Source organism: Oncorhynchus gorbuscha, linkage group LG17 (assembly GCF_021184085.1).
Source record: "Oncorhynchus gorbuscha isolate QuinsamMale2020 ecotype Even-year linkage group LG17, OgorEven_v1.0, whole genome shotgun sequence".
NCBI classification, from domain to species: domain Eukaryota; kingdom Metazoa; phylum Chordata; class Actinopteri; order Salmoniformes; family Salmonidae; genus Oncorhynchus; species Oncorhynchus gorbuscha.
In genome coordinates, this window is record NC_060189.1 from 8,088,794 (window position 1) to 8,114,221 (window position 25,428).

A 25,428-nucleotide genomic window follows, 5' to 3' on the forward strand; every position below is an offset into this window, starting at 1 on the left:
TAAAATAGGTCTGTGAGAACCACACAGCCTACTCTAATGGACTGACAGACACCCAGGTAAGCCAAGGCCATTATCAGCCGTAAGAGTCACACTTGAAAGGTCTTCCTTTCACAGTCCTTGGACGAAGTCACAATAATGTCTTTCTCAGCGGGTCCAGCTGAAATGAATTGGTAGACTTCAAAAGCATCCCTCCCTACAAGTCGATTTTTCGTCAGAGCCCATTGCTTATTTGTAAGAGCTCCCGTTCTCGCTCAGTCACTCTGACAAAGCTTGGCCACCATCCTTTCTCTGCTTGAGCACAAGTCCCACTCCAAACGCCTAGACTGTCAAGGGCAGTAAGTCATTCTCCTAGGTCAAAATAAAGAGAGCTGTGTAGATATCCATAATTTGACACTGTGCCACCACATGCCGAGTTGACCCTTGATACTAGAGTTAGCTGCAGATTACAGCATGATTGATTCTATCTCTATAAAATGTGCCTAAGGGGCAAATGCTTGGATGATAAACTAGCCAATGTCGGGTTTTCCATTCACGTAATCTTCCACTAAGTCTGAAGGCACTTGATTTCATGGCACACAGCAGCGTCTTCTCTTATCCCGAGAGGACTAGCAAAATATGCAAAAACAGCTGTTCATAAAGTAACCATCCAAAGACTGCCACAAGCATGCATGGGCATGTATCATGATCAATGAGTACAACTCATGCAGGAAGAGAAAGATAGCATTGACATTCAAGGTTTTTCTTTTTTTGTAGTACATATTTTTATGTGCTTTATGGAGCCATGCTGAAATCAAAGGTCAGGACAATGACTTGTATTGAAAACAGATGTTAATCTTGGCAGTTGCAAGAGAGAAACTACTCTAACATGAAATAAAATAACATGAGCTTGAATTTCCTCCAGTCATTTGTTTAGTATTTTTTTCCTTGACATTTAGCAGACACTATTTCCAGAGTGACTTACTAGGGTTAAGTGCCTTGCTCAAGGGCATAATCGACAGACCCCCCCCCCCCCCTAGTCGAAACAGTGACCTTTCGATCTTAACCGCTAGTCAACCTGATGACCACTTGTCCTTAAAGTAAGGTAAATTAGGAGAGGATGATTTGAGTGTTATAACAAAGCTAATATTTCTCTATGAGCTGATCCATCATCAGTATTGTGGAATAATTATAACGTTAAGGTAAGATTTTAATGGAGGAAGCTGATCCGAGAGCAGCTGTGCATTACCTTCGATCCTGTCAGTCGCGCACACATGGCGTACTTGGCGAATGTTCTCTCTAGGTGCTTGTTTGGGAAACACTTAAAAAGTTGACTGGTAAAAACGATGCACCTGGGCCCAGTTTCCTGATAGTGATGTAATTTAGGCTTAAGAGTGTTTTAACAATGCATCTTTTCTGCAATGGTCGAAGATGTAACATGCGTTTCCCAAAACACCATGCAGAGAGAACATTCGCTAACACGGAACCCAAACTGGCTGCGCGCGTGCGCCATCGTGCATAAATGTATTTTGTCCCCCCAACACCAAACGCGATCACGACCCACAGGTTAAAATATCAAAACAAACTCTGAACCAATTACATTCATTTGGGGTCAGGTCGAAAAGCATTAAATATGTATGGCAATTTAGCTAGCTAGCTTGCACATGCTAGCTAATTTATCCTATTTAGCTAGCTTGCTGTTGCTAGCTAATTTGTCCTGGGATATAAAAATTGAGTTGTTATTTTACCTGAAATGCACAAGGTCCTCTACTCTGAGAATTAATCCACACATAAAACTGTCATCTCTCCTCCTTCCCGGCTTTTTCATCTTTGAACTTATATGGTGATTGGCATCTAAACTTCATAGTATTACCAAGACGACCGGCAAAACAGGTTGTCTTTCAATCACCCACGTGGGTATAACCAATGAGGAGATGGCACATGGGTACCTGCTTCTATAAACCAATGAGGAGATGGGAGAGGCAGGACTTGCAGCGCGATCTGCGTCACAAAAAAGGAATTACTTCTATTTTAGCCCTTGGCATCGCAGACGCTCGTTGGCGTGCGCGAGCAGTGTGGGTGCAAAAATTGAATAACATGGATTTCTACATTTATTTTGCAACGCTCGCACATGCGACGTGTCCGGTCTGGTCAGCATGTTAGTGCGTCATTGAGACAGACGTGTCAACACTGATAGGATAGAATAGAAAGATAGGCAGCGCTGCTCTCGGATCAGTTTTACCCATTCAAATCTTACCTTAACATTAGAATTATTCATCAATACTGATGATGGATCAGCTCCTAGAAAGATATTAGCACCTATGGTTTCAAATATTGAGGCGGCTTGTTCTAATGCTTACCCTATAATCATGCGCTAAATCAAGATTTAGCACATCATGCCACATATTAGGCTACGCATCATGAAATATATTGAGAGAAATTAGACAGTAGCATACCAGCAGCAAGATAGAACTCAATTGATTGAACATGAAATATATAGTATTTCAAAGTGATTGAAATAGACCTATAGCCTACTGTATTTATATTTGAATGCAGTCATCTCGGTTTTAATTTCAAGCATCTTGATATTGTATCAATTGAAAAGCCATTGGCAACTTTGTATTTGTAGTCAACTTTATCTAACTTTATATAACTTCCAACCTTCCGGTTACCTTCCGGTTACTATTCCAACGCACTAACCACTAGGCTACCCTAGTGGTTAGATTTCAAGCATGTTCAAGTGCCACGTTAAGAACGATGGTTTTGGGAAACAGCTCAGAGATTTAACCATGCTCTTAAGAAGTTTCTAACAATGAATTTAGCCTTAAGATGCTTTTGGGAAACCGGGCCCTGGTCTTTAAGCACTACATGTGACCTGACCGATTAGTGATTGGTCAGGAGGTGAAAGGAGAAGCTAGGTAATAGAAAGTGAAATAAAGAGATGCTAACATTTCATACAAATGGCTGGATTGCAACAACCATTGTCAATATAAGCAAGATTACTTTAGCTTTAAAAATCCTCATCAATCCCGTTTAGATAATGAAAGAGAGATATTTAATGTGCATCTGGGACACAGAGAAGCACCTACAGTAGGTCGAAAGGATCTGATAGAGTTGACTGTGAGGAGGAGTGCAAAGGTCCAGAGGTTGTTTACACCAGGCACACCATAGTTCAGCCACTACATAGTAGAGTAACCAGTGTATGCACTTTTTAATGAAACCAACATTTTAAGCAACCTAAAAAAAAACCCACAGAGGAATAATTGTGATGAATTGACTTACAGATATGCATATAATGCACTAAGCAGTCGAAGTTTAGCCTCTGGGTAGAAGGTATGCACGTGTTTGTTTATACATATTTTGATGAAACCGACCCTAGGCAGCCTCTGAGTTTTAAAAGGGGTTAAAGCGACAACACAAAGAGAAATAGCAGTCTCTAACATATTCATGAGAAAATAGCTTCGGGTCAATGTGGGTTATTGAGTGAATTTCGTACATTTACACTCTTAACATAAAATCAACCTCTTCAACACCCATCTCATTAAGCAATGAATTATAGTTATTCCTTGGTCTTGACAAGCAGCAAACGAATAACATATGGAAAATGGAAAGAAAAAAATGGGACCACATCATGTGTCCTTGTGCTTTACAGAAATGTACCGTTCCGTTCCGATCCTTGAGCTAATATACACAATGATGGCACCCACACTCTACTTCGACTGGCTTCACCTTGGGGGGGGGATTAGGTGTAGCCCCTACTACTGGAGCGTCTACTATGGAGAACCCGGCTCTCCATCCTGACCCTGGAGTCCTGACCTTGGAATGCTCTCTGTGCATATTTCAGAAAAAAAAACAAGATTGACTGAGTTTTTTTATTTTATTCCTGCATGCTCCACCCTGGACCAGCGCTGGACTGCTGCTGCTCTCCTGAAGACCGAAGAGGAGTGAATCTTTGGTAGTTTTGGGGGTTTAGACAGTCAAAGTCTGCAGATTCTTCCACAGGGGTGGGGCCGGCATCAGGTTGCTCCTCCTGAGAGAGAGGGGTCACCTCTGATGACCCACAAACACCAGGGTCAGTGTGACCAAGAACTGACATATATGGTGCGCGGTGGGAGGAGACAGTGATCTCAGATCTGTAGTGATAGAGAAAGATAGAAAGAGAAAGTAGAGAAAGAAAGAGAAAGTTGGTGATGTAGATAAGGATGATGTATGAAAATAATTTCAAAACGATTTAATTGAGCTAATGGGATGACGTGTGGGTAACAATTCCGTATTTGATTTAAGAATACAATACAATTTGATTTTTAGAATACATGTGATTGTTTTTAGTTGTTCTGAGGAGGACCGTACTCTTCTTATATAGAGATGCATTGTGATTTCTCTCAATGTAGACTCACAATACTTCAGTCGCAGCTCAGCATCAAGCATTAATAATGCTTATTGACGAAATACATCAAGTACTATATGAGCAAATTCAGTTAAGAGGTTATTAAAAACATTCCCATTAGTAGTATTTGTACTTGAACCTTGTTAATCAGTAAAGAGACCCAGCCGACAGTCTCCAGTGTACAAGCGACTGAGCTGCTAACGCCTAATATTTTAATGTAAGACGCTGATATCTACCATTTGGGAGGATAGTTAACATAATTTTAAAAGGCATTACCAATTGAAGTAATGTAAGTAATGAGGGAATAAAAATGAGCTATTGCACAAAATATTTAAATTTTTAGGCCAATCATCAGATAGTACAATTTTCTGGCATGCATAATATTTTTTAAGCAGATGTTTCTTCATAACCTCTAAAATGTATTTTCACTGACGATGCCTGAAACAAAAATACAGTGGCTTATACTCTTAGCGGATTCAGTCCTTGATTTATAGTTCCTGAAGAGGAATGATATAAACGTACGTTATAAGGCTTGCCTCTTCCTGATTGATTGGATCTGGTTGACGTATAGGTCATGCCCCCCCCCCCTCTCACAAAAAAAGCACTTACTGTTGTGTGGAGGGTCTTTACATTCTCCTTCCTCAATGGTGACATCATCAATGGCGATATCCCCTTCTATCCCAGGACCCCGAATTCCTTCCAGAACCAACTACCAAAACAGGATAAGCGAGACAAAGACAAAACATGTTAAAACCAACTGCTTAAATGTCTTCCTGCTACAAATGGGCTCCCGAGTGGTACAGCGGTCTAAGGCACTGCGTCTCAGTGCTAGAGGCGTAACTACATACCCTGGTTCGATTCTAGGCTGTATCACAACCGGATGTGATTGGGAGTCCCATAGGGTAGCGCACAATTGGCCCAGCATCGTTAGGGTTTGGCCGGGGTAGGCTGTCATTGTAAATAACAATTTGTTCTTAACTGACTTGTCGAGTTAAATAAAGATTAAATACAATTTAAAAAATAATACAAATAATGACTCATTCTGTGAAGCATATAGCAAAAATATATAAGACAAATGCTTATATAAGACATTGGAATAAGAGAGGAAGCACATATGAAGGCAGTTTTGTACTTTGCACCTTAGGGCCACCGTAGTTCTGCATTGGTGACCCACTGCTCCTCCCATAGAGTTGTACCCACCTGGAAAGAGGCTGTTGGGTGAATGTTGACTTTGGCTTGCTTCCATCGGTCTCCTTGGTTCCCGACCAGGGTCCACACGGAACTGTCTGTGCCCGACTGGCCTTTCTGTCGTAAGTAAGCATTTAACGCTCCTAGAGGAGAAAACATCAAGCCCTTTAAGGACAACAATTGTGCCAGGGAAGCTCAGTCAAGCACAACTTATGTATTTGAAAGATTTCAAGTCCAATTTGAGCCCAAGTCTGATATCATCTATGGCCTCGTCACAGTAGCACATTTCCTTTATTTATAGATTATACTTATTTAATTATTAATAATTGACCTGATAAAAAAAAACACACAAAAAAAACACATAACAGCTCATTACTGCAAATACTAAATGATTCAAGGGGTCTACACATTAACCTCCCCTTATTGAGTGGTGGTTTTTACTGAAAGAGTGGATTGTATCACAATGAATTCATTTGACAATATAATTCACTTGTCAAGTGATGATCATGAAAGTCAAATCTTGTATGTTTCTTTTCAGTGCAAACGAGGTGATGCCAAATAGTGTGCTCTGATGTGTAGACCCACATGAAAAAAAATACTACAGTTTATTATAGAATACTACAGTACTCTATAGAAGTACTCTATAGTAGTACTCTATAGAAAGCCCCTGATTCTAGGGAATTCTGTAGTAAACTGTAGTAAACTGTAGTCCTTAGACGTAGTATATTGGCCATATACCTCAAACCCCTTATGTGCCTTATTGCTATTATGAACTGGTTACCAATGTAATCAGAGAAATACGAATAATTGTTTTTGTCCTACACCTGACATACCACGGCTTTCAGCCAATCAGCTATCAGGGCTCAAACCACCCGGTTGATAACGTAGAATACTTAATAATAATAATATATGCCATTTAGCAGACGCTTTTATCCAAAGCGACTTACAGTCATGCGTGCATACATTCTATCGAACCCACTACCCTGGCGTTACAAGCGCCATGCTCTACCAACTGAGCTACAGAAGGACTACTTTACTCCACACTGTAGTATCCCTCAATCTTGTAGTGTTTACAATATAATGTTGCAGTAAATTGTAGAATACACTACACAAACATTTTTGGGGTGATTTTAGTTTTTGGTTAAAAAAAAAACAATTAAAGAATTCAGCTAAAAATGAGTTTACTTTAGGAAATCTATTCGAGTATTCTCACACAAGAGAGACGACATATGTGATTGTGTCTCAGGTATGAAATGATTGTTGGGCTTTCTTTTTGGGCTTAGTTGTGGTTAATATGCAGTGTACAAATAATTTTACGGCCTCCAGACAAACTCTGTAGAATGTTTTAGTACAGTATATTGTATAATACTTTAGTAAATACAACAGTATTATCCACATATTTCTCCATGTATTTCTTCCTTAAGAGAAAGCCCCCAGTTCTATGTGAAAGATAATCTAACAAAAACACGATAGTACTACAGTAATCTCTGGCAAAAACACTATAGTAAATATTATAGTATACTACAGTAATGTCGGCATAAACACTACAGTAAATTGTCAGGACCCGGTTACGAACCCGGGTCTCCGGAGTGAGAAACAGCCACTTAACCAACTAAGCCACGAATAGTCGGCAGAACCCAGAAGATGAGGCAGACACAGCAGTACTTGAGACGGTGTATTTAATGAAGTAAAAAGTGAAGTTCTTCAGGAAAACATGTAACTCCACAACCTCAAAAGGAATTCCACAAGAACAAAGGTAATCCTCCAAGACAAAAAAGGTAAATCCACAAGGTGGAAGGTAAAGCACAAAAAGCCTCAAAAGATACTCAAAAAAACAAAACAAACAAGAACAAAAAACAGAATTCCACAAGAGAGTCCACCGGGATCAACAAGAGTTCACAGAGTACTAGGGCTGGGTGCTAACATACAAACACAGAGCAAAGAACTGAGGAAAACAAAGGGTTTAAATACAATCAAGGGAAACGAGGCACAGGTGCAAATAATAATGGGGATCAAGGGAAAACAAAAGGTCAAAAGGCACAATGGGGGCATCTAGTGACCAAAAACCGGAACAACCCTGGCCAAATCCTGACAGTAAATACTATAGTATACCACAGGCATGTCCACAAAAACACGACAGTAAATACTTTAGTACACTAGAGTCACGTCTGCAAAAACAATACAGTGAATACTACAGTAAAGTCCGCAAAAATGTAGAGGCCAAACTAGACATGCCACTCCCCTGTGATGGGAGACTTAATGATCTTACTTGATGATCCAATGACACCAACAACAGACTCCTGCAAAATGCCCTCTACTTCAAATGAGAACTCAGTCTCTCCACCACCCACTCACTCACATTCTGCACAGAATTTGAAAAAAAAAGGCTCAGAATGCAGGTTACCTTTCTTTCTCTAACAGAAACCAGTGAAAGGAAACAGACAGGTTAGGACACAAGCCGTCAGCCCTTTCTGGCTCTGGCTGCTGGTTGCTGAGGCTGAGAGAGCAGAGAGAGAGAGGGGGCCCATTGAGACCTGAATGGATTAGGTTGACACGTCCTATTCAGAATCGCGACAGCTTTGTGGAGCAGAAAATTGTGGTTACAAGCGTGTCTTGCAGGTCAGGGGTCACACCCATCGCTCAAGTGCAACTGTCTGTCTGATTAAGACACTGCGCCAACAGGAGAGCAGGGGTGTGAGACGACAACCTTCAGGGGAGCCTGAAAAGAATCTGACGGAGGACAAAGTTATTAATACTCAAATAGAATGGTCGTAAAAACCATAGTGTGCTCAATTTCCATTTTTCACCAACGCTCAGCGTGCTTCGGATATTCTGGCATTGAAGTGTTATTGAGTGGTTGTCAAATTAAAAAAGAAAGGTGTGTACAACTTGAGTGGTAAGCAAACACTTTTATCTAATCATCAGGGAGGTAGCGAACAGGGAAGTGGGGGACAGGTGAGGGAAGCACAGTCGAGAGCTGCCCAGTGACACAAGCCTACCAGACGAGCTAAACTACTTCTATGCTCGCTTCGAGGCAAATATCACTGAAACATGCATGAGAGCACCAGCTGTTCCAGAAGACTGTGTGATCACGCTCTCCGCAGCTGATGTGAGTAAGACCTTTAACAGGTCAACATTCACAAGGCCGCAGGGCCAGATGGATTACCAGGATGTGTACTGCGAGCATGCGCTGACCAACTGGCAAGTGTCTTCACTGACATTTACAACCTCTCCCTGTCCGAGTCTGTAATACCTACATGTTTTAAGCAGACCACCATAGTGCCTGTGCCCAAGAACACTAAGGAAATCTGCCTAAATGACTACTCACATCTGTAGCCATGAAGTGCTTTGAAATGTTGGTCATGGCTCATATCAACACCATTATCCCAGAAACCCTAGACCCACTCCAATTTGCATACCGCCCAAACAGATCCACAGATGATGCAATCTCTATTGTGCTCCAAACTTCCCTTTCCCACCTGGACAAAAGGAACACCTATGTGAGAATGCTATTCATTGACGACAGCTCAGGATTCAACACCGTAGTGCCCTCAAAGCTCATTAATAAGCTAAGGACCCTGGGACTAAACACCTCCCTCTGCAACTGGATCCTGGACTTCCTGACAAGCTGCCCCCAGGTGGTAAGGGTAGGTAACAACACATCCCCCACGCTGATCCTCAACACAGGGGCCCCTCAGGGGTGCATGCTCAGTCCCCTCCTGTACTCCCTGTTCACTCATGACTGCATGGCCAGGCACGACTCCAACACCATTATTAAGTTTGCTGACGACACAACAGTGGAAAGCCTGATCACTGAAAAATACGATAATGCCCATAGGGAGGAGGTCAGAGACCTGGCCGTGTGGTGCCAGGACAACAACCTCTCCCTCAACGTGATCGAGACAAAGGAGATGATTGTGGACTACAGGAAAAAAGAGGACTGAGCACACCCCCATTCTCATTGACGGGGCTGCAGTGGAGCAGGTTGAGAGCTTCAAGTTCCTTGGTGTCCACATCACCAAAGAACTAACATGGTCCAAGCACACCAAGGCAGTCGTGAAGAGGCCACAACAAAACCTATCCCTCTCAGCAGACTGAAAAGATTTTGCAGGGGTCCTCAGATCCTCAAAAGATTCTACAGCTGCACCATCGAGAACATCCTGACTGGTTGCAACACAGCCATCTCAGCTTTCAAGTGGCAGCGCCATGTCAGCGTTCAAGTGGCACGTTCATTGTGAGAATCCCACGAGCCCTGCACGTTTGGCGGGAGAAATTGCCCGTGTCCCTCTGAAAATCATGCACTCTTTTGCGCGCGGCCGATTTGGAGAACGTCTTTTTCCATGATGCAGCATTTGAAGCCGGATTGTCTGTTAGCGTTGCTCTTTGTTCTACATGCTAAAAACATCATAAAGCTCGATTTTGCACATCGTTTGACCAGTTTAATCGACATATAATATGTAAATTGGAAGTTTTGATGCACTGGACCAGAAGTCATTTTTGACGCATTTCAACTGAAGCTGTTAGCATATGCTAATACAGGGACACACAACGTGAAACCAAACGATGTATTGGGTAAGTATGACTCCTTCTACGTCTTCTGATGGAAGAACATCAAAGGTAAGGGAATATTTATGTGGTTATTTGGGGTTTCTGTGGACCCCAAACGTAGAGGAGACATAGTGCTAATATCTGAGCGCTGACTCATAGTATAGCCCAGTGAACGATGTCTGTAACGTTAAAAATAAATGTAATACAGCGGTTGCATTAAGAAGTGTATCTTTGTAACTATATGTAGAACATGTATATTTAGTCATGTTTATTGCTTGTTATCTGACGTTATCTGTCAGAGCTATCATCATTTCTCCGGACATTTGAGAAGCATTTTTTGAAACGTCGTCATTGTAAACCGAGATTTATGGATATAAATGGCATATTATTGAAAAAAAATTCAATGTACTGTGTAACATGTAATATTACTGTCATCTGATGAAGATTTTCAAAAGGTTAGTGAATTATTTATTTTTTAATCCTACTTTTAAATGTAATTTTTTTCTGGGACAAAATGGCCGCCGCTTGCCTTTTGTTTCGGTGGTGATCTAATATAAATATGTGCTATGTTTAGTCCGTAAAACATTTTAGAAATCTGACTTTCTGGGTAGATTAACAAGATGTTTATCTTTCATTTGAGCTATTGGACTTGTTAATGTGTGTAGGTTAAATATTTTTAGGAATATTTTTTCGCATTGTGCGTTATGGTAATGAGCTTGAGCCGTAGTCACGATCCCGGATCCGGGATGGGGAGTCGTAAGAGGTTTTAACTGACTTGCCTGGTTAAATAAAGGTAAAAAAAAAATAATAATAAAAGGTCCAAGAGGCTTCTACTCGAAGCTATAAGACTCCTGAACATCTAATCAAAAGTCTACCCAGACTATTTGCATTGCCCCCCCCCCCACCTTTACACCGCTGCTACTCTCTGTTGTTATCATCTATGCATAGTCACTTTAATAACTCTTACACCTACATGTACATATTACCTCAACTAACCGGTGTCCCCGCACATTGACTCTGTACCGATACCCCCTGTATATAGTCTCGCTATTGTTATTTTACTGTTGCTCTTTAATTATTTGTTACTTTAATTTCTTATTCATATCCGTATTTTTTTCAACTGCATTGTTGGTTAGGGGCTCGTAGGTAAGCATTTCACTGTCTTCACCCGTTGCATTCGTCCCATGTGACTAATACAATTTGATTTGATACGCTTGCAAGTGGATGCTGATTGAAAGCTATCAGGTATGTACTTAAGAGGTCAAACACACTTCCTCTCAGCTGAAATAGACTGGCCTGATAAAAGAGCTACAGTGCACCATTTGCATTCATCCTTAGATCATACATGCCATACGTGCTGGCACCCAGGCATCTCACCTATGTGTTTCCCATACATATGGTAGTAGAAACCAAAGCAGTAGGTTGGAGAGGACGTCACAATCCCATAGGGGCTTTTGGGGGCGACGTTGAAAGTGGGGGTCAACAGTCGAGCCTTTTCTCCCTCCAGGCGTGGTCGAGACGTCTCGATATACATGTAGAAACCTGTAAGATGGTAAAACAATGACAGTCAATGTAGAAACCTGTATGATGGTAAAACAATGACAGTCAATGTAGAAACCTGTATGATGGTAAAACAATGACCAACATATTATATGTAAAACCCCCAAAAGTAACCCTGTCTGTCCTACCATGGTAACCTTCTCTGTCCTGCCATGGTAACCTTCTCTGTCCTGCCATGGTAATCTTCTCTGTCCTGCCATGGTAACCTTCTCTGTCCTGCCATGGTAACCTTCTCTGTCCTGCCATGGTAACCCTCTCTGTCCTGCCATGGTAACCCTCTCTGTCCTGCCATGGTAACCCTCTCTGTCCTGCCATGGTAACCCTCTCTGTCCTGCCATGGTAACCCTCTCTGTCCTGCCACGGTGACCCTCTCTATCCTGCCATGGTGACCCTCTCTGTCCTGCCATGGTGACCCTCTCTATCCTGCCATGGTGACCCTCTCTATCCTGCCATGGTGACACTCTCTGTCCTGCCATGGCAACCCTCTCTGTCCTGCCATGGCAACCCTCTCTGTCCTTCCATGGTAACCCTCTCTGTCATGCCATGGTATTGTGATTCTGACCTGGGTTCCATTAATATTTATCTACTTTCAAATACGTTGATCATTTCATTAAGTCTGCCTTCGAATGCCAGAAGGGCTGGCTCTGCACTTTTTGAATTATTGGTTTCATTGTGCAAGCACAGCTAAAGATAAAAGTATTTGAATGACAACAAATACTATTTGAACCCATGTGGGATGTGCTGGTGTTCCACTGCAATGGAGAGAACATCCGAATTCTAAACCAAACGGCAGAGTTCATCTCTCTATAATAACTGCTACAAGTTTGCAGCTTAGGCACTGCCGTTAGCAGGCCATAAACTGTTCTGGTATCAGGAAAGGTTTCTGCACTGCAATTCTCTGTCTGGCCTTGTATACAGTGCAATCCATAATACAAGCTTTCTCCGTGGATACCAATCAGATAAAAAAAGATCAAGGAATGTTGGGAAACTGTGAGCTGCATGTGTTTCATCGTAATGCCTTGGATAATTAAAAGCAATGCATTATTTCTGACATAATCCATCGTAACATGCTCTAAAACACTTAAACAAATGTATCCCCGATTAATTGGTTTATTTTAACAGCTGGGGCTTTTGGCATTTAACGAGTGGATAGCATTGCGGGAGATTGTACATTGGGGGAATGGTTACTGCTAGTTCCCTTAAGGCATACGTCGATGGGCAGGTAGTGACAGACACTCATATTTCATAATGCTGCCCGCTCTCTAAAGGAAATGTCACAGCCATCCCCACAGCGCTGCAGATGTCCATCATGGCTACTACACTCCATAGAGACACAGAGGCGGAGAGGAGGAGGAGGAGAAGGAGCAGAGGCAATGGGGCAGAGGAGGAGGAAGAGATTGGGCGGAGGAGGAGATGAGGCGGAGGAGGAGGAGGAATAAATGAGGAAAAGGAGATGGGGCGGGGGAGGAGGAGGAGATGGGGCGGAGGAGGTGATGGGGCGGAGGTTGAGGAGGACTTGGGGCGGAGGAGGAGATGGGGCGGAGGAGGAGGAGGCCATGGGGCGGAGGAGGAGGAGGCCATGGGGGGCGGAGGAGGAGATGGGGCGGAGGAGGAGGAGGCCATGGGGTGGAGGAGGAGATGGGGCGGAGGAGGAGGAGGAATAAATGAGGAAAAGGAGATGGGGCGGGGGAGGAGGAGGAGATGGGGCGGAGGAGGAGATGGGGCGGAGGTTGAGGAGGACTTGGGGCGGAGGAGGAGATGGGGCGGAGGAGGAGGAGGCCATGGGGCGGAGGAGGAGGAGGCCATGGGGCGGAGGAGGAGGCCATGGGGGGCGGAGGAGGAGATGGGGCGGAGGAGGAGGAGGCCATGGGGTGGAGGAGGAGATGGGGCGGAGGAGGAGGAGGCCATGGGGCGGGGGAGGAGGAGATGGGGCGGAGGAGGAGGAGGCCATGGGGCGGAGGAGGAGATGGGGGCGGAGGAGGAGGAGGCCATGGGGCGGGGGAGGAGGAGATGGGGCGGAGGAGGAGGAGGCCATGTGGCGGGGGAGGAGGAGATGGGGCGGAGGAGGAGGAGGCCATGGGGCGGAGGAGGAGGATGAGATGGGGCGGAGGAGATGAGGCGGAGGTTGAGGAATATATGAGGAAAAGGAGATGGGGCGGGGGAGGAGGAGATGGGGCGGAGGAGGAGGAGGCCATGGGGCGGGGGAGGAGGAGATGGGGTGGAGGAGGAGGAGGCCATGGGGGCGGGGGAGGAGGAGATGGGGCGGAGGAGGAGGAGGCCATGGGGCGGGGGAAAAGGAGATGGGGCGGAGGAGGAGGCCATGGGGGGCGGGGGAAAAGGAGATGGGGCGGAGGAGGCCACATGGGGCGGGGGAGGAGGAGATGGGGCGGAGGAGGAGGAGGCCATGGGGCGGAGGAGGAGATGAGGCGGAGGTTGAGGAGGAATAAATGAGGAAAAGGAGATGGGGTGGAGGAGGAGGAGGAGGAGATGGGGCAGAGGAGAAGGATGACATGGGGAGGAGGAGGAGGATGAGATGGGGAGGAGGAGATGGGGAGGAGGATTTCAATAGGACAATGACTCAACACACCTCCAGGCTGTGTAAGGCTATTTGACCAAGAAGGAGAGTGATGGAGTGCTGCATCAGATGACCTGGCCTCCACAGTCAAACCCATCTCAACCCAATTGAGATGGTTTGGGATGAGTTGGATCACAGAGTGAAGGAAAAGCTGCCAACAAATGCTCAGCATATATGGGAACTCCTTCAAGACTATTGGAAAAGCATTCCAGGTGAAGCTGGCTGAGAGAATGCCAAGAGTGTGCAAAGCTGTCATTAAGGCAAAGGGTGGCTATTTGAAGAATCTCAAATCTCAAAAAACACTTTTTGGTTACTACATGATTCCATGTGTTATTTCATAGTTTTGATGTCTTCAATATTATTATACAATGTAGAAAATAGTAAAAATAAAGAAAAATCCTTGAATGAGTAGGTGTTCTAAAACTTTCGACCAGTAGCGAAGATACATAGCTCTGAGACTACCGTCCGCTGTGGACACACAGCCTGACCGCCCACCTCCCCATATTTCCCAGTCTTCGGCGACACTGGCTTTATTTATTAGCCTTCAGCTAGACTGGCTGTATTTATTAGCCTTCAGCTAGGCTGCTGTATTTACAAGTCTTCAGCTAAACTGGCTGTATTTATTAGCCTTCAGCTAAACTGGCTGTATTTATTAGCCTTCAGCTAAACTGGCTGTATTTACAAGCCTTCAGCTAAACTGGCTGTATTTACAAGCCTTCAGCTAGACTGCTGTATTTATTAGCCTTCAGCTAAACTGGCTGTATTTACAAGCCTTCAGCTAGACTGGCTGTATTTATTAGCCTTCAGCTAAACTGGCTGTATTTACAAGCCTTCAGCTAAACTGGCTGTATTTACAAGCCTTCAGCTAGACTGCTGTATTTATTAGCCTTCAGCTAAACTGGCTGTATTTATTAGCCTTCAGCTAGACTGCTGTATTTATTAGCTTTCAGCTAAACTGGCTGTATTTATTAGCCTTCAGCTAGACTGCTGTATTTATTAGCCTTTAGCTAGACTGCTGTATTTATTAGCCTTCAGCTAAACTGGCTATATTTATTAGCCTTCAGCTAGACTGCTGTATTTATTAGCCTTCAGCTAAACTGGCTATATTTATTAGCCTTCAGCTAGACTGCTGTATTTATTAGCCTTCAGCTAGACTGCTGTATTTATTAGCCTTTAGCTAGACTGCTGTATTTATTAGCCTTCAGCTAGACTGCTGTATTTATTAGCCTTTAGCTAGACTGCTGTATTTATTAGCCTTCAGCTAGACTGCTGTATTTATTAGCCTTTAGCTAGACTGCTGTATTTATTAGCCTTTAGCTAGACTGCTGTATTTATTAGCCTTCAGCTAGACTGCTGTATTTATTAGCCTTCAGCTAGACTGCTGCATTTACAAGCCTTCAGCTAAACTGGCTATATTTATTAGCCTTCAGCTAAACTGGCTGTATTTATTAAACTTCGGCTAAACTGGCTGTATTTATTAGCCTTCAGCTTAACTGGCTGTATTTATTAGCCTTCAGCTAGACTGCTGTATTTATTAGCCTTCAGCTAGACTGGCTGTATTTATTAGCCTTCAGCTAGACTGCTGTATTTATTAGCCTTCAGCTAAACTGGCTGCATTTATTAGCCTTCAGCTAGACTGGCTGTATTTATTAGCCTTCAGCTAAACTGGCTGTATTTATTAGCCTTCAGCTAGACTGCTGTATTTATTAGCCTTCAGCTAAACTGGCTGTATTTACAAGCCTTCAGCTAAACTGGCTGTATTTATTAGCCTTCAGCTAAACTGGCTATATTTATTAGCCTTCAGCTAGACTGGCTGTATTTATTAGCCTTCAGCTAGACTGCTGTATTTATTAGCCTTCAGCTTAACTGGCTGTATTTATTAGCCTTCAGCTAAACTGGCTGTATTTATTAGCCATCAGCTAGACTGGCTGTATTTATTAGCCTTCAGCTAAACTGGCTGTATGTATTAGCTTTCAGCACTTCAATCCGTTTGTGTGCCTTCTTGCATTATATGTTTTGCAAATGTTTTATCCTTTTTTCATTCATTGAGCTTTTAATTCCTCTTTTATTCACTCATTGTTGTTGCATTGTTGAGAGGTAAACCTGTAAGTCAGCATTTCATTGCACTGTGTGCTCACGTAGATCATGTGTACATGACGATTTAACAAAACCTGAACACTGTCCTTGACCTCCCGGCCCTGCTGGAGGCTCACCACCAGAAACAATCTATCAGAACCACCCTCCCTCCTCCCCATGGCAACACTGTTCACAGCAAGAACCATGAACACTTCCCAGAAGTGTCCTTCTCAGAGTTTCAGAACGCATTGTATTGTACTCCTTATGTTGACTTCTGTGTTGCTTTGTGAAAATACTGTATTAAGAAAGAGATCTATTGATTATTTTCGGGAATGCATCCCATGTCTCACATCCCATAGCATTGCATACATGGTTATCAGTACTGTAGGTAACATGGAGAGAATAGGAAGTACATTTCAAACAAAGTTTAAAACATGGTTTCCATTCATCGATGCAGTTGCATAAATGTCATAATTGTGACCTAACAACTAGAAATCAGCCATTTTCAATGGAAGGAGACACGAGTAGAAACTCATTAATTTGACAACTATAGATTTGGCGACCAGAGTTGAGAAAGTACCAACGTTATGAAAATAATCAGCGACTTGATTTAGCGACATTACTATTTACTATAGTTGGACCTCATCATCATCTAATCATTGTACACCATCATGATCAATGTCAACTACATGTCAACTACATTGACCATGATGTGAGTAAGGCCTGTTTTCTCATCAATAACTCGTGTACAGGTGGGGCCTGTTTTCTCATCAATAACTAGAGTACAGGTAGGGCCTGTTTTCTAATCAATAACTAGTGTACAGGTAGGGCCTGTTTTCTCATCAATAACTAGAGTACAGGTAGGGCCTGTTTTCTCATCAATATCTAGTGTACAGGTGGGGCCTGTTTTCTAATCAATAACTAGTGTACAGGTAGGGCCTGTTTTCTAATCAATAACTAGAGTACAGGTAGGGCCTGTTTTCTCATCAATAACTAGTGTACAGGTAGGGCCTGTTTTCTAATCAATAACTAGAGTACAGGTAGGGCCTGTTTTCTCATCAATAACTAGTGTACAGGTAGGGCCTGTTTTCTAATCAATAACTAGTGTACAGGTAGGGCCTGTTTTCTAATCAATAACTAGTGTACAGGTAGGGCCTGTTTTCTAATCAATAACTAGAGTACAGGTAGGGCCTGTTTTCTCATCAATAACTAGTGTACAGGTAGGGACTGTTTTCTCATCAATAACTAGAGTACAGGTATGGCCTGTTTTCTCATCAATAACTAGTGTACAGGTAGGGCCTGTTTTCTAATCAATAACTAGTGTACAGGTAGGGCCTGTTTTCTCATCAATAACTAGAGTACAGGTAGGGCCTGTTTTCTCATCAATAACTAGTGTACAGGTAGGGCCTGTTTTCTAATCAATAACTAGAGTACAGGTAGGGCCTGTTTTCTCATCAATAACTAGTGTACAGGTAGGGCCTGTTTTCTCATCAATAACTAGAGTACAGGTAGGGCCTGTTTTCTCATCAATAACTAGTGTACAGGTAGGGCCTGTTTTCTCATCAGTAACTAGGGAAGGAGAAGGGCTGAGGTATCAATAAAACAGGTGGGGCCTGTTTCCTCATCAGTAACTAGGGAAGGAGAAGGGCTGAGGTATCACTAAAACAGGTGGGGCCTGTTTCCTCATCAGTAACTAGGGAAGGAGAAGGGCTGAGGTATCACTAAAACAGGTGGGGCCTGTTTCCTCATCAGTAAATAGGGAAGGAGAAGGGCTGAGGTATCACTAAAACAGGTGGGGCCTGTTTCCTCATCAGTAACTAGGGAAGGAGAAGGGCTGAGGTATCACTAAAACAGGTAGGGCCTGTTTTCTCATCAGTAACTAGGGAAGGAGAAGGGCCTGTTTTCTCATTAGTAACTAGGGAAGGAGAAGGGCTGAGGTATCACTAAAACAGGTAGGGCCTGTTTTCTCATCAGTAACTAGGGAAGGAGAAGGGCTGAGGTATCACTAAAACAGGTAGGGCCTGTTTCCTCATCAGTAACTAGGGAAGGAGAAGGGCTGAGGTATCACTAAAACAGGTAGGGCCTGTTTCCTCATCAGTAACTAGGGAAGGAGAAGGGCCTGTTTCCTCATCAGTAACTAGGGAAGGAGAAGGGCTGAGGTATCACTAAAACAGGTGGGGCCTGTTTCCTCATCAGTAACTAGGGAAGGAGAAGGGCCTGTTTTCTCATCAATAACTAGGGAAGGAGAAGGGCTGAGGTATCACTAAAACAGGTAGGGCCTGTTTCCTCATCAGCAACTAGGGAAGGAGAAGGGCTGAGGTATCACTAAAACAGGTAGGGCCTGTTTCCTCATCAGTAACTAGGGAAGGAGAAGGGCCTGTTTCCTCATCAATAACTAGGGAAGGAGAAGGGCTGAGGTATCACTAAAACAGGTAGGGCCTGTTTCCTCCTCAGTAACTAGGGAAGGAGAAGGGCCTGTTTCCTCATCAGTAACTAGGGAAGGAGAAGGGCCTGTTTTCTCATCAGTAACTAGGGAAGGAGAAGGGCTGAGGTATCACTAAAACAGGTAGGGCCTGTTTTCTCATCAATAACTAGGGAAGGAGAAGGGCTGAGGTATCACTAAAACAGGTAGGGCCTGTTTCCTCATCAGTAACTAGGGAAGGAGAAGGGCCTGTTTTCTCATCAGTAACTAGGGAAGGAGAAGGGCCTGTTTTCTCATCAGTAACTAGGGAAGGAGAAGGGCTGAGGTATCACTAAATTGATCACAAACATTTAGCATGTGCTCTGCTGCTGCAGTACAGTCATATCTGACTAAAATTATAAAATGGTGTCAAAAGTGCTTCAAACTCATCAAATACAAGACAGGAGAGATTATTTAACATAAAATAATAATGTTCCTTCAGTTTTGTCTGAGTTTAGTGACTAAAAGTAGCTAACAGCTAACTGTTCTCTCTCATGTCTCTTCATTGACAAGAGCAGCCTATGTGGAGCCGTTGCTATGGATACTCACAGACTCAGAGCCACCATGAGCAGAGCGCATGTAGAGTGAGCTGCACACAGGGAGTGAGTGACAGACAGAGAGGAGCAGCTAATGGATTTACTAATGGAGGAAGTTAATTCTGATTTGGGGTTATGGGCTGGTCAGGGCCTTAAATTTGGCCCAAGCAATCAGGCCTGTGTAGGGTAGGGCCTGAACGTTGCGTCGCGGGTAGGGCTTGGGCTTAAAATTCAGACCTGTGCAGTGCTCTACATCTACTTGAGAGCAGAACAGAATGGAGAAATTGGTTGAAAGATAGAGAGCACAGTGTTGTGTTGTGTTGGTGAGAGTGTGCATGCATGTAAAGGTACATTGGTGTGTGTGCTAACCTTGCTTGGAGCCCACTCGGTCACTGCTGGGACCTGTGTTGGGCGTATACTTGGTGTCTCTGGTGGCGGCACTGTGTCGGGTCCAGTCAAAGTCATCCCTCTTGTCCTGGGTGAACATACACACGGCCTCATCCTCAAAGCTGCACTGGAACTCTCCTGATGGGGAGGACACACAGAGAAGACATAAGAATTCAATTATTATTCTACCTTTATTTCAACAAAGAACAGACTGAGACCAAGGTCTCTTTTACAGCTGGGCCCTGCATATACATGTTTACACATACAGTTCAGGTACAATGATTAAGAAACTACACTAAACCATCACAGATAACACAAAAAATACCAGCAGATTACAGTTACACACAGGTTATTCCCCTAACAGGTTATTCCCCTAACAGGTTATTCCACTAACAGGTTATTCTACTAATAGGTTATTCCCCTAACAGGTTATTCCACTAACAGGTTATTCCCCAAACAGGTTATTCCACTAACAGGTTATTCCCCAAACAGGTTATTCCACTAACAGGTTATTCCCCAAACAGGTTATTCCCCTAACAGGTTATTCCCCAAACAGGTTATTCTACTAACAGGTTATTCCCCTAACAGGTTATTCCCCAAACAGGTTATTCCACTAACAGGTTATTCCCCTAACAGGGTATTCCCCTAACAGGTTATTCCCCTAACAGGTTATTCCCCTAACAGGTTATTCCCCTAACAGGTTATTCCACTAACAGGTTATTCCCCACACAGGTTATTTCCCTAACAGGTTATTCTACTAACAGGTTATTCCCCAAACAGGTTATTCCCCTAACAGGTTATTCCCCTAACAGGTTATTCCCCTAACAGGTTATTCTACTAACAGGTTATTCCCCTGACAGCACAAGAACTTGCATTACCCAAAACAGTTACAAGCAATAGAAAAATAAAAATCCTCCAATAAATGTTTAATGGGCGACAAGAGTCTCAAGTTTAAGTTTAGTCTGCAGGCTATTCCATAGGCAAGGAGCATAACAGGAAAAGGCAGCCATACCCAACTCTGTGGAAATCGCATGGGCCTCAAGTGTAATCCATGTTTGAGACCTGGTTTTAGAAATGATAATTATAATGTTGATGAGTGTTGATAAATCAGAAGGTAGTTTATTCAGAAGTGCTTTATAGACAAACACGAGAGCATGTTGTTCTCGTCTCATGGACAGCGAAGTCCAACCCACATTTTGATATAAAACACAGCGGTGAGTTCTGTAGCTAGCACCTGTAATAAATATAAGTGCGCAATGATAAGTAGCATCCAGTGGTTTAAGTGTTGATGCTGTAGCATGTAAATAATATCCACATAATCTATAACAGACATAAAAGTAGCTTGCACAATTTGTCTTCTTTGTAGAAGACAAAAATGTCCTGTTTCTATAGAGGAAGCCTAGCTTGATTTTTAGCCGTTTACGAAGTTCGTCAACATGCATTTTAAAAGACAGTTTATCAGCCAACCATATCCCTAAGTATTTATATGCAGAGACCTGATTAATTTGAGTGCCATCTAAGCTCGTAAGTGCAAGTGTATTTTCAACCAACTTTTTGAACCTATTAGAAATTATAAAATGTGTTTTCTTTTAATTTAAAACAAGTTTCAGCTGTATAAAAGACCCTTGTAATATCTTAAAATCTTTCTCCAATTGTGATAATGCTTGGTCAGCCGTTGAGTCAATAGAGTACATGACAGTGTCATCAGCATATAATTGAATTTTACACTTTCTTATCTCATCACCGATATTGTTTATGTAGAGAGTGAACAGTAATGGACCAAGTATAGAACCTTGTGGGGCCCCTTTAACCAACTCCAATGGCTCCGACTGGATGCCGTCAACTCTAACAGCCGGACTTCTATCCTTAGTCCTATTAACGACAGCTTACCAAAAGGTATTGCATGGTCTACAGTGTCAAAAGCTTTAGACAAATCTATGAACAAGGCGGCACAGTACTTTCTATTATCTAGGGCATGAGTAATATAATTTACAATACGTACAGTGGCCGTAGTGGTACTGTGTTTAGGTCTGAAGCCAGATTGATTTCTAGAAAGAGTATTGTTTACAGTTAAAAGAGATTGTAGTTGCCTATTCACCAATGACTCTAGAATTTTAGCCAAACAGGAGAGCTTAGAGATGGGCCGATAATTATCCAATTCACTACCATCACCTCCCTTGAGGAGTGGTAAAACAAAAGCTGTTTTCTAAGCTTTAGGGATCTTTCCTACCACTAATGTTTGATTAAAGATATTCGTCACTACACCAGCAATGATAGGTGCCGCACACTTGAATAAATATGGATCCAGATTGTCAGCGCCTAACGATTTCTTAGAATCTATAGCAGATAGTGCGTATAAGAGCCCTAGGGGCTGCAACAATAGACCGGTCAGGATCATGTTGGCCATTTTTCCTTTCAAAAAGAAAACCAGCAGAAATAAAATGCACATCACAAATTTCAGTTCGGTCACTGATGATCCCAGATTCCGATGTAATTTGTTTCAGCAGGGAAGTCGAGGAGTTTCCTGGTCTAAGTGAGTTAACAGTTTTCCAGAATTTAGTGGGATCACCAGCAGACTGTCATAGCAACAAGAAAATACCTAGATGTTGCCTTTTTTATTCTTCCGGTCCATTTATTTCTCAATTACATGAAAAGCAGCCAATCAGCTGTTTCACCAGTTTTCCTCGCCAAGGCCCATGCTTGATTCTTTTGCAGGAAAAGGATTTTCAAATCGCAGGAGAACCAAGGATTAGTTTGATTTTTTACCCTAAGTCGCTTTAACGGGGGCGTATTTATCAGCCATGAAGGTAAAACATTTATGAAAAGAAAGAGAACGCTAAAACTGGGTCCATTATGCAGTTTATGTATAAAAGCTCTGAGTAATAAAGGTCATGAATAAAGGCTCGCTCTCAGTCTCTCTCTTTAGAATTATACAGGAGTCACTGATTTGCAAATAACCCACTAGATATATATATATATTTTTTTAAATTTGACCTTTATTTTACTAGGCAAGTCAGTTAAGAACAAATTCTTATTTTCAATGACAGCCTAGGAACAGTGGGTTAACTGCCTGTTCAGAGGCAGAACGACAGATCTGTAACTTGTCAGCTCAGGGATTCGAACTTGCAACCTTTCGGTTACTAGTCCAACGCTCTAACCACTAACCACTAGGCTACCCTGCCGCCCCGGCAAATAACCCACTAGATATATATTTGTGAAGTGTATTTGTTAAGATAAGGCCTATTAATGTAGATGTTTTGGTAGTCTTTTGGATTAAGACGGGTAGGCATAGTTATTAGTTGAGTTAGATTTAGTTTGTTACAAATGTATTTTAATTTAAACGATGCTAGCATCAGCCAGTCCAAATCAAATTTTGATTTGTCACATCAGCCGAATACAACAGGTAGACCATACAGTGAAATGCTTACCTACAAGCCCGTAACCAACAACACTTTAAGAAGTTAAGGGAAAAAAAGTGTTCCGTACAAAATAGATAAGTTTAAAAAAATGAAAATAAAAGTAACAAATAATGAAACAGAAGCAGTAAAATAACAATAGAGAGGTTAAATACAGAGGATACCGGTACAGAGTCAATGTGGAGGCTATATACAGGGGGTAACAGTACAGAGTCAATGTGGAGGCTATATACAGAGGATACCGGTACAGAGTCAATGTGGAGGCTATATACAGGGGATACCGGTACAGAGTCAATGTGGAGGCTATATACAGGGGGTACCGGTACAGAGTCAATGTGGAGGCTATATACAGGGGGTACCGGTACAGAGTCAGTGTGGAGGCTATATACAGGGGATACCGGTACAGAGTCAATGTGGAGGCTATATACAGAGGATACCGGTACAGAGTCAATGTGGAGGCTATATACAGGGGGTACCGGTACAGAGTCAATGTGGAGGCTATATACAGAGGATACCAGTACAGAGTCAATGTGCGGGGGCACCGGTTCGTCGAGGTAATTGAGGTAATATGTACATGTAGGTAGAGTTAAGGTGACTATGCATAGATAATAAACAGAGAGTAGTAGCAGTGTAAAAGAGGGGTCTTGGTAGCCATTTGATTAGCTGTTCAGGAGTCTTATAGCTTAGATACTACTGAGATAGACTTGATGTATTTTCAAACATCTTATTGACAATTCTGAAATGTGCTCATATGGTATTATGAACACGGTATTAATAGGAAATGTTTAATTTTTGACATTATTAGGGACCTGTGTATTGCGATGGATAATTCATATGAATAAACTGTGTATACCATTAAAAAATGGTGTGTAACATAAAAACCCTACCTTTTATTCATCTCTGACCATTGCTAATTAAAACATTATGGTTGGCTTGTCTTATTAAATATCAAACTGCCATGGGTTAGGGAGTCCATTTCATAGGACTGATACTTACTCAAGTGAGGGTTGACTGGAGCTGAAAGAGAAAACAAAAGACACTTGAATCATTTAGGAGTTCAAACTTATGAAAGGAATGCCTGCGTCTAAGATTTCATCTCTACTCTGTATAAAAGAGCCGTGGGGAAATCTAAAAAGGAAGAACTACTTTGTTTGTCCCTGCAGTCTAATTTGAGGCGGAGTACTAGGGAGTAGTGAGGCCATGCCATCAACCCCTCTTATCATCCAGAGGGAGAGAGGGTTAGGGTTAGGTTACTCCGGAGAGAGAGAGGGCTTATGGGCTGCAAAGGGCTAATGGAAGAGAGGAAGCACAAGACTCAGGTAAACTATACAGACCTGCATCTTTCTTAATTTAATTCACCACCTTCCCTATCTGTGCTCGCCAGGAACTGTGGCTGAGTCCTTTCCTAATCCCAATGAGGGCAGAACTGCATGCTGGGTAGAGATTTTCAAACAATTTGCAGTGGAGATAGCTGACGTGAAATGTATCCCAATTTCAACCAATAAACTTCCAGAGCCTAACCTGTAGAGAGAGTATTCTTCAAGCAAAGTAGGAGTTTGGGAGATGTATTCAGGCTGTAAATTTCACGGTGAGATGTTTGAACTAGAGTAAACTGTGTGTCCCATTTGATGGTGTAACAGATCAGCCCGGTCCAACAAAGGTGCAGCCAGTGGCATCCGTCCCATTGGCTAACGATAAATGGTCAGATATGAACAGAATGCAAATGAAAAAAACAACATCAGAAAACACAACAACAGCAGATGTCTAAGAGAAAAGGCTACTATTATCGAAGAGAGATCTGTCAAAAACATGTAAATGCAGAGAAATGATCCCATTTCAGCAATTGTATAGAGAACCACCAATTGATTCATTGATGATTCAATTGAGGATTAAAATCTGAAAATGCCTGCGATTGCATTAAATTATTGTAATTTGGGAAACTGTATAATACGCAGGAGTGGGCTGGTGGTTTGTGGCGAATCGCATCAGATGTTCATTATGGGCCTTTTTCTCCATAGTTTCCCCTATTCTGAGCCGCAATTATGCATCGGGAGGTTCCATTTCCCCCACTACTAAACCACCCAGCTGTTCCCAACTTTAGTGAGGAGAAGGAGGTCGTCTTGGTGGAGAGGAGCAGATGCTGCTAGCTTGGAAACACGCTCTGCATTAGTACTGACTCTAATTGATAGGGTCTCTGTGCACTCAGTGCCTAGATAGACCACAAGCACTGCGCAGGCAGGGAAGCAGTAGGCAAGGAGGCACAACATTTAGTCAACATCGTTAAATACACATTCGAATTGCCGCATGTCTCTTTTGCT

At 42.8% G+C, this 25,428-nt stretch overlaps 1 protein-coding gene across 1 annotated transcript in view; it reads right to left on the reverse strand.

The window, feature by feature from the left end:
- Positions 1-3,163: 3,163 nt before the first annotated feature.
- The window catches only part of mdga2a (MAM domain containing glycosylphosphatidylinositol anchor 2a), a 205,828-nt gene continuing 183,563 nt past the window's right edge, over positions 3,164-25,428 (reverse strand). Inside the window, exons 12-17 of the mRNA XM_046309248.1 lie at positions 24,107-24,127; positions 19,677-19,832; positions 11,477-11,641; positions 5,564-5,694; positions 4,973-5,072; positions 3,164-4,109 (exon numbers count right to left, since the gene is read on the reverse strand). Coding sequence (XP_046165204.1) covers positions 4,021-4,109; positions 4,973-5,072; positions 5,564-5,694; positions 11,477-11,641; positions 19,677-19,832; positions 24,107-24,127 — 662 coding nt within the window. The 3' untranslated portion in view covers positions 3,164-4,020. The remainder of the gene's footprint in view (positions 4,110-4,972; positions 5,073-5,563; positions 5,695-11,476; positions 11,642-19,676; positions 19,833-24,106; positions 24,128-25,428) is intronic.